General features: G+C 40.6%; 1 protein-coding gene across 1 annotated transcript; it reads right to left on the bottom strand.

The window, feature by feature from the left end:
• Window positions 1-1,185: 1,185 nt before the first annotated feature.
• On the bottom strand, window positions 1,186-9,534 carry znf513a (zinc finger protein 513a). Its single transcript, XM_085372924.1, has 4 exons — window positions 9,433-9,534; window positions 5,976-6,110; window positions 2,255-3,016; window positions 1,186-2,144 (listed from the first exon to the last, which is right to left on the bottom strand). The coding sequence occupies exons 1-4, from the start codon at window positions 9,470-9,472 to the stop codon at window positions 1,186-1,188; spliced, it is 1,896 nt and encodes a 631-aa protein (XP_085229050.1). The 5' UTR covers window positions 9,473-9,534.
• Window positions 9,535-10,533: the final 999 nt, after the last annotated feature.

Below are 10,533 nucleotides of genomic sequence, written 5' to 3'. Positions count from 1 at the left end.
AACACACCACACATTCAAAATAAGACTCTATAAAGTATGCACTTCTAGCAGTGTATAAGAGCCACATTAGAAAAAGAAAACAACCAATACACACTCACATGCTTGCTAACAGTGTCATCTTTTTTTTCCTCAAAACAATAAAATAAAATTCACAGTAATCACAAGTGAGGTGATTAAGTGGTTTCCTCTAAAAAAGAAGAACCTTTTGAAAACAGTGAAATCATTTAAATCCGAAATAACTGATATGTCATTGTAATACTAGTGTTTGGGGCAAAAAAAATAATAATAATTGAACAGCATGCTCATACATTTCATTTTCACTTGTATTTTTTTAACCTTAATCCAAACTTGGAAATTGCAGCTATGTGTGTAAGATTGTGCTTTTTTATTTTACCGCATACAGACTGAAGATGAACTTTCTACATGATTTTGAGTCCAGTTTTAGAATAAAATTCTATTCTAATCTGTTCTTTACCATAATCTGAGCATTTTAGCACCAAATCAGAGGGATGAGTTAAGTGTTTCAGTACTACTAAATAGCACTTTTATAGTAGTACATCAGTACATCAAACCAAAGGCAGAGCTTGTTGCTGAAAGCAAACAAAGCACAGTATGGCCCGCTCAAGGACTCATCTCTGCTTAAAGCTGCACTGTGTAGTTTGGGAAAAGTAGAAAAACAGAACACATGTCAAAATAACGTCTGTCTCCTAATGATGTAAGATGTGAAAAACACAATCTTGAACATTCAAAGAACTTCATCATGAAAACATTTCAAAGACTACACAGTGCAGCTTTAAAAGTCCAGGCAAATAGTTGCATCAGTTCCATGTAACAAGGAATATTTGGTAGTGTCCTCGTCAGAACGAACAATCAGATATGTATTACAGTGTGAGAGGAATATTTTTACAGTTAGCCTACTGTGTGTTAACATATAGAATTAGACAGGGAGTGGACTTCCACAGAAAAAGAAGTCCTTTAGTCTTGACATGAAAAAACAAAACAAAAAAAGGACTAGAAGACATCAACACATTATCATATTTGTGTGAGATCCTACAAACGAACAATTAGCAGCCTCAGAAGACATCTGACAAAACACTGAAAGACGGACACACACCAAAACAATATAAAGGCTCTGTGGAAATCAAAGCACAACTTGCTGGTAGCTTAGTTTTGCTGAGTTAGAATTTATACAATCTCAAGTTTGTAGCATGAGTGTATTGTCTGACTCCCCTCCCTTGGCATGTACTGCATATTGACCCCTGCTTCCTTTCTGTGAGTTTGAAGCCCAGCTCCCATCCCTTTCCTCACTTCCTGCTCTTCGTTGTTGCCCGTCATCGGCACTTTCACCCAGCCGTCTGTGGCCAGGCCGTGCTTCTTCTGGTGTCTCTTGTAGTTGTCCCAGTGGCCCGTGGTGTAGCCGCACTCTTGACATTTATAGGGCTTCTCCCCGGTGTGCCGGAGCATGTGCCGCTTCAGGTTCATGCTCTGGTTGCAGCTGTAACTGCACACGGCGCACTGGAAGGGCTTGGCGCCAGAGTGCACCCGCTGATGGCGCTTTAGGTTGGCCAGATTCCCGCACGCGTAATCGCACAAATGGCACTTGTAGGGTTTCTCGCCGGTGTGCACTCTGTGGTGTCGCTTGAGGTTGTCGAAGTGTGCTGAGGCGTAATCGCACTGTGGGCACTTGTAGGGTTTCTCGCCGCTGTGAGTTTTCATGTGGCGTGCCAAGTGGTTAGGGTAGTGTGTGAGAAAGGGGCAGGCGGCGCACGTGTAAACCTTGTCACTGCGCTCGCCGGGGCTGTTGGGAGATGACGAGGAGTCTTTAGTCAGCATTTCGAGGGTACACTTGGCACAAATCTGGGCCGAGGAGCCGTCCTCGTCTTCCAGGACGATGCCACAGAGCCGGCAGGTAAAAGGGAAAAGTGACGGTGGGAGGCCGCTCCTGTCTGCTACACCTCCTCTTGATGCTCTGCTTTCGCTGCTGCCTGTCGTATCCAGCAAGGGTGGAGGTTGATGACCCGGAGCTGGATTGGAAGCTGCTATGGGGGGCGGAGATGCTCCCTTTAGGCTATCAAAGGCTGACAGGTAGTCGCTGTTCTGGGCTGCCAAAGTCAGGTTTGACGTTGGCCGTGCAACCTCTGTAACTTCACAATCAGATTAGACAGTTATTAGGCATCAAAGATGATTTAAAGACATCAAAATGAGCTTTCATGCATCAGCACTGAGCAACTAAAGTAAAAGAAATGAGACACACCTTTGCCTGCAGCACCAGAAACCTCTTCTCTCTGCCCGGTCCCTTGCCTCTTCAGACTGTTCTGGCCACTGGTGGGTCGTGACGGTGCGTCCTGCCCCACCCCCACACAGGGTACATGCATGCGCTGGTGCCTCTTGAGGTTGCCGAGAGAGCTGCAGGCAAAAGTGCAGCTGTCACATTTGTAAGGTTTTTCCCCCGTGTGAATGCGAAGGTGTCTCTGGAGGTTCACCAGCTGAGCCGAGGCGTACGTGCACAGCGGGCAGTTAAAAGGCTTCTCCCCATTGTGCGTCTTCATGTGGCGCTTCACGTGGTTGGCGTAACGCGAGGAGAATCCGCAGAGATGACACGAGTGCATTTTAGCCGATTTGTCCTCGGCTGTCAGCGCCTTGTCACCCATCCCATTTCCCACCTCTTCGCAATCAAGCTGCATATTAGAACCTGAGCGGATACCGCTGATGCTTCCAAAAGGTGAGCAGAAGTCCGTACTCTTAGCTTCCCGAGAGGCTTTGCAACATCTAAGGCAGTACGGGCCAACGAGGTCAATGCCAGGTCCCAGAGGTTCATCACGGAGCTGTCCGCAGCCCCTGCAGGACAGGTAAGGAGGGAAACTGGGCTCAGACTGGGTCGCTCTGCCTTCGTCTTCCCTCCCATTGTCCGTCGTGCTGCGCGAGTTGTCCGTTTCACTTTCCATGCTCAGCTGGCTGTAAGCAGAACTCTCATCACCCAGAGGATACACGGAGAAACCGATCTCGGCAGCAACTTCTGTGCAGGGAAGACAAGAGAAATATTTGATTAGGCAGCTCTCAGAGCTGTGCTTACATTTACATTTGCAGCACTGCCTGTATTAATCAGTATGCAACTCTAATTAAACGGGTAATATGACTGAGCTTAAGAAATCTAAGGAAAGAGAAACTACAGAAGAAGAAAAAAGAAGACAGAAAATGAACATAGTACAGTTCTATTCTCAGGTATCTGTTATTAATCTGTATTATTCAGGCATGCTGGCTCAAAAGAGAGCATGACTTTTACAGAAATCCAATTTCATAAGGAATCATGAAATAAACATATAACTAAAAGTTTAAAATATACAGTCTTTGCAAAAAATTGTGAAATACGTCAACATAAAATGCATTATTATTCAGAAAACTTAATCCCTTAAGTTTAGAAATGTGCCGTGACTGAAAGTGTCACAGGAAAAAACGCCAATATAATATGAAACTGACTTTCGTCCTAAAATACGACACGCTCCAATAAACTTATTTCAACATAAAGGGAAAAAAATGAATGAAGTTCTTTTTATACGGCTGGGGATTGATACAAAGGAAGCGTAAGGACATCTGAAGGCACCAACCCACTGTCAACTCACTTAATCACTCAAAATTAATGGACACAATTTAAACACAAACCAGCAATTACTAAAAAGAAGACATGCTCAAACACATCAAACTGAGGGAAGTAGTGAATCTCATGAAAACGCTTCATACTCACAGAGCTGCAAGGTTAAGTGCATTTTAAGATGTTGTAAATATCATCTGAGAATATTCAGACATCAAAGGAAAAAAAGAAAAAGGAGAGAGATATTGTTTCCAGAAGGGCAGAAAGAAAAGCTTCGGGGCAGAGCGCTCTGTGGCTTCGTCTGATACGTCGGAAAGCGAGAAGGCCAGGAGACCACCTTCCGTCAGTGAGGCTGAGACGAAGTGCGAGAGAGGCGAGAGCTGAGGCTGCCCTTTTATCCTGGCCCATGGAAACCCCTCGTGGATGATTACCGAGCCTAATGATAATGATGATGACTATAATGGCGAGGCTGCTGCTTCTGATGATGATGATGATGATAATGATGATGAGGGTAGATGATGAGGGTAGATGATGATGATGATGATGATGATGATGATGAGGGGGGAAACGATAATGGCAGTGGGGTAGTGGGAGCAGAGGCTGCAGCAGATGACGATGATGATGATGATGATGAATAAATGCCCTTTTATAATGGTGTCCTTGATGGTAATAGTCCTATTTTTATGACCCCATATAATAATGGTGTCTCAGTTCCTTTCTCCACTTTTCCATTTTTCAGATCACTCTGACAAAGAGGCATGCTGGGAAATGTGAGCTGATAGCACCCATTCTCTTACTGATTCATTGTGGGACAACACTTCATTACTGACAAACTGTACAAACCTGTGACCCCGGCACACGGGGAAAAAAAACAGAGGTGGCTGATTCTATTTAATATGCTATTTCCATGTTACGTTTATATAATCAATTGTTTTGAAACAAATCTGCTTCACACTGCTCCGCTGCTGAAATACAGTATAAAGACCAAGATGTGTGATCATCCAGTCCATTTAGTGTTTAATCAGTAGTCTAATTCTATGAAATGTGCACTGAGATCTTTATAAATAATGAATTTTTTAAAAACGACACAAGTAGAAAAGTAAAAGTCACTAAAAGAGCAAAAATTAGAGGATAAATAGATGAGCAGATACAGTGAAGGATGCTGGTGCACAGACAGTTCAGCCTTGTTGCCTTTTGAGAACATGCTAGCATTTCAGCAGAGTACTATCATTGGCTAACAACTGGTGAATGGCACTTTATTAGCCAATGAGCATCCACTGGCTCATCGTCCTTTCTGACTCTAATAATGATCAGAATTTAGAAAATTAACTTATTACTTTAAAGTCATCAAAAAAGCGTTTACTGGGGGTGATACAAGGGATATTTTCCCACAACTTCAATACAAACAGAAGCCTTTTATTACAACCAAAAGAGCACCCCCTGCTGGCCGTTACAAAGAATGCAAGTTTTACGGCATTGGCTTCACTTTTTCGACATGCAAACTACATTCATTTTACATGGTGTCTATCATTAATCACTACGATTTTTCTGAAAGGAAACCAAGGTTTTTATATACTCTGCATGATTTGTTTAATGTACTTTTAACTAACAGTTACTGCAACTCACTACAAAGTTTTTTGTTATGTGGTGGGAGGCTTATATTGTATTGTGCACTATGATCGCTGCTGCTAACCTTTAAATAAAAGCACTGCACATTTTATTTCTACGCTACATTTTATCTGTTTTATACTTGTTTTAATGAGGCACCATACAAAATATAAAAGTACTGAGGATGGTAACAATAAAGAGTATTTTGGATCATTGCCGTTTGCATTTTCTTTAACTGAGAAAGCCTTCACGGTTTCATGTTCACGCTCCCAGTGCCCCATCAGACCTTGTTTAAGTTACTAACTTACTATGACTGCCTCTGCTTTGTATTAAACACAGGGGGCTTTTATTGTGAAATCATCACAAGAAATGTGGTTTATTTAAGGTTGAAAAAAAATAATCCAAAAAACAAATACACAGATCGATTTGGAATGAGCCACTAATGCTACAACCCATATTGGCCCCTGTAGGTGTACTGTGCACCATTAGGCCAGTCTAAGGTAATGCCTTTTTTGTTTCTATTTAAAACAACCATCTCAGTGATACTGAGATGAACCTGCACTATACCAACTCCCTGTGCATCATAAAATACCCTGTGGTTACATTATTTTTTTACTTCTTTATTAAATCATCATGAGTTTATTTGGTTGCACTGTGTGCAGATACAGCTGCAGTGATGTTACCAACCACAGAAACCACAGGTATCTACACAACAAGCAGGAATACAACAGTAAGGATTATAAACTTTAGATTTATTCATAAAAAAGGGTTTACAAACCTGAGAACTTTTCCAGGCCTAGAATCTTGTTGTCCTGATCAGGATCATCAAACTCAAGGTCTTGTCCTAGAAGGAAGTCTGTGTCTAAGGGGAGGTTTTCTGGGGCTTCAATGGCTACATCATCTTCAGAATCCACTACAGTCACAGAGAATCAAACATTTAATCACTAATATCACTTCTTTACAATTTAATTATATTTTACATAGATATTTTTCATTCATACTTTGTTCCATTAGAAAGTTGAGCTGTCTACACTTTTTTATGTAAACATCCCATGACAATCATGATATCTCACTCACTATGAACATGAGCCTAGCCGAAAAAGGTTTATGGTAAGTATACTGCCTTAAATCAACCAGGGAGTGATATTTCCCTCTTTTCTTTCTTCTCTTCTTTATTATTTGGTTTTGGGGATGCTAGTTTTGAGCATTTATAAAAGCATGATACACTATATTGCCAAAAGTATTCATTCACCTATCCAAATAATTTAATTCAGTTGTTTCAATCACTTCCATGCCCACAGGTGTTTACAATCAACACCTAGGCACGCAAACTCCTTTTACAAACATTTTGTGAAAGAATGGGTCGCTCTCAGGAGCTCAGTGAATTCCAGTGTGATATCGTGATAGGATGCCACCTGTCGTGAAGTTTCCTCGCTAGTAAATATTCCACAGTCAGCTGTTAGTCATATTATAACAAATTGGAAGCAACTGGGATCAACAGCAACAGATGCTGAGGTGCAAAGTGCACAGAGGTTGCTTTTTACAGAGCCAAACATTACAAACCTCCAAACTTCATGTGGCCTTCAGATTAGATCAAAAATGGCTTCAAGGTGTGGGGTTCCATGGCCGACATCACCAAGTGTAATGCAAAGCGGGGGATGCAGTGGTGTAAAGCACGCTAAAGCTTAACTGCTGAGCAGTCGAGACATGTTCTCTGGAGTGACGAATCATGCTTTTCTGTCTGGCAATCCAATGGACGAGTCTGGTATTGGCAGTTACCAGGAGAACGGTACCTGTTAAACTGCGCTGTACCAAGTGTAAAGTTTAGTGGAGGGGGGATTATGGTGTGGGGGTGTTTTTTAGGAGTTCGCCGGCTCCTTAGTTCCAGTGAAAGGAACTCTTAATGCTTAAGCAAACAGAGAACTTTTGGACAATTTCACCCTCCAAACTTTGGGGAACAGTTTGGGGATGGCCCCTTCCTTTTCCAACATGACTACACACCAGTGCACAAAGCAAGCCCCATAAAAACATGGATGAGCAAGTTCGGTGGGGAAGAACTTAAATGGCCTACACGGAGTCCCGACCTCAACCCAATAGAAAACATGAACAGAGAGGCCAGCAAGCCAGGCCTTCCTGTCCAGTGTCTGACCTCACAAATGTGTTTCTGCCACAATTGTCAAAAATTCCCATAAACACTCCTAAACCTTTTAGAAAGTCTATCAGAGGAGTTGAAGCTGTTGCAGCTGCAAAGGGTGGGCCGACATCATATTAAACCCTATGGATTAAGAACGGGATGTGACTAAAGTCCATATGGACGTGAAGACAGGCAATCAAATATTTTTTGGCAATAGAGTCTATCTATTTAAATATGGCTTTAAAAGCCAAAAGCGGAAAATCAGAAATTTTCTACCCCACAACAACAACAAAAATATCTGCAAGCAAACAGATGGAGGTTTTTTTTGTACTACAGTTACAAGTAATGATGTGTGAAATTTTAACTTGTTTTTTTTTTTTTTTTTTTTTTTGATGGAATCCAAACTGCCATCGCACAGCTGTCACTCTTCAGAAAACTAGAATCAGGCCAGTTGTAGGGCATCAAGCTCAACAGCCCATTTTGGTAACTCTCCTGTACCAGCATCTTGCTACCATCTACTGGTCATTTTTGCATTTGGCACATAAACAATAATGTATGGTAACTGTGTGGGATGATTCTACTTTTACATTTTAAATGAATAGGTGGATAATAAAACATCTCCTTATGGTGTTCTGGTCAAAAACTCCTTTGTCCCACACGCCATCAGACTGTTTAACTCCTCTCTGGAGGGGAGAGGGAGGGGAAACAGGAAACAGGAGGACAAAGGAGGGGGGAACAACTAAGCTGTAGTGCCTCTTCACCTCACTGTACAATACCTTGTGCAATACTTTTTGTAAATAGTCAACAGTGCAATAGACTCAATACTTGAAATGTGCAATTCACTTGTATTTTTATTTTTTATTCCTATTTATTCTATTTATCCCCTTTGTATATTTTATTTATATTTGTCTCTGTATTTATATATATGTGTGTGTGTGTGTGTATATATATATATATATATATATATATATATATATAACAATTCTGTAACTGTAACTTCGGTCGTTGCTGTGCTTTTTTTTGGAAGTCGAATTTCCCAGAGGAACCCACCCGAGGGATTAATAAAGTTCTATCTTATCTTATCTTATCTTATCTTATCTTATCTTAAATAAATCAAAATACTAGCCTGTGGAAGAAAGCCATGTGAAAGTTAAAAAATGGCAGTATAATTAGGACTGTGCAATTAATCACATTTGAAGTTCAGTTATAATTTTGGCTTCTACCAGCTATCAAATCCATGCCCTCAGGATAAAATCATCATTTTGCTAAAAAAAACAAAGGTAACCTGCAATATCAATTAGAATAACTACTTACGTTATGTTATGTTGTTAAGAGAGGTTAATGCTGGTGGCATTAAGTTTATGTTACAGTTTAAACTCTTTCTAATGCATCCAACTGCTAACATATGGGTTTGTTTCATGCTAATTCAGCTACTGCTCAGAATAAGACACAGAGAGGAAACATGCAATTTTCTGCCATTAAATAACTCGAAATATCTTCTTTTAAAAACACAAAATAGCACTACATCAATGGGAGAAGCGACTTCAACATTCACACTACTACTGACATTTGTTCCAGCACCGTCTGTCAGTATGAAACATTTCAATTCCTTAAAAACTCAGAGGTGAGCAATAAAAGAGGATAAATGTAAAAATAAATAAATAATCAAGACACATAGACATAGATTTCATTTAAAATGCTAAAGTTACAGTCAGTGTGGAGGAGGGATGTCAAACTCATTTTACATTGTGGCCCACATGCAATTTACTTTGATATTAAGTGGGCTGGCCCAGTGAAACTATGTAATAAATGTGTAAAATTACAGAAATAAATCTGATAGTTCATTGTCCAGATTGTCTCAAATTATAAAATATAAAGTTCTTGTTAGTTCAGAGCAAATTTCATTGTTTTCTTATGCTTACTGTACAAGAAAACAAATGTAAACCTCCTTCACATTTTCCAAAGCTACCCAGTGGGCCTGACTAGAGTCTTTGCCGGGCTAATCCTTGACACACCTGGTGTGGAGTGACAAATAATTCTAGGACTGTGGCTCAGGTCTGCATCAAGTTCCCAACATTAAAAAACATCTCTGAATACCTACACTTCACTGGCTGTGGATTCTGTTGTTTTTTTCTTGGCATCTTCCAGTCAGCCTCTCTCCTGTTTGCAATGTCCTCTTGCAGACTTCCACAACTATCAGCTCATTCTTGCCTGGAATATTTGGAAAGTAGTTCTCAGCATTTCTACAGATTCAAGTACAACGTTACCATACCACGTTAATCGAGGGATATAACTAAAAACACGTACAAACCTATACAAAATATAATTAACATAACAGGAGAATTCCATTAACATGCAAAAACTAACAGGCCAACTTTCATAAAGTGTGACGAATCATGGGCATAAGAAAACAATAATGGTTTGGATCAGGATTTATTTTTATGTATTTTAATAACACCAGCTGGGGGGACATTACATTGATATTAACATAATCTAAATTAGCACTTTATTCAGTTATGGTGGCATTATCAAATTCTCGTAAAGATAACCAACACTGGCAGGACACTGGTGAATCGGGGTTTGAGCTGGTGCATGTAAACAGTATAAGTAAAGACCACCAAGCTACTTAAACAAAATGGCTAGCCCATTAGCTCTGGTGCTGAAACCCGTCAGAGGAAACCATTCAGTCAGGTAACAAATTAAGTTCAAACATGCCCGTGTGTTGCATGAAGCTGGCCATGTCAGTATACAACAAGAAATGACAGTAAGATCTGAGAAAACTGGCGGCGCACAACCTTACGAGTGTCTAATCAAAGCGCGTCCTCGTCAGCGCGTAGTATGATTGACAAGTGCCATCTTTACTTAGTATTAGCCGGGAGCTAAGCATGGTAACGTTCAGCTAAATTAGCTGGGCAGCTAATGTCAACTTCACTAGTTAGCTTTCGAGCTAACTTACCTAAAAAACGTAAATATTCCTGTCGACTGAGATGGTTGTTACCGTCGGTTAAAACGCCATTAGGTGTCAAGTGTTTTTCCCTAAATGTCCAACGTCTGGAAATCCGCCATTTCTTCATGAGCTGCGGTGACAAAGAAAGGCAATTAATGGTATTTTTCATAACTTAATTGATTTTCTGATTCGCCTGTGATCCAGCGGTAGCAACAACAAAGACACTTCCGGCTTACGTCTTTCAGAATAAAAGCG

The sequence above is a fragment of the Diplotaxodon limnothrissa genome, linkage group LG15 (assembly GCF_057381915.1).
Source record: "Diplotaxodon limnothrissa isolate DT_005_m linkage group LG15, D_limnothrissa_male_GT1.1, whole genome shotgun sequence".
NCBI lineage: Eukaryota > Metazoa > Chordata > Actinopteri > Cichliformes > Cichlidae > Diplotaxodon > Diplotaxodon limnothrissa.
Note: the sequence above shows the minus strand (reverse complement) of the source record. Positions and strands in the feature narration are given on the sequence as shown.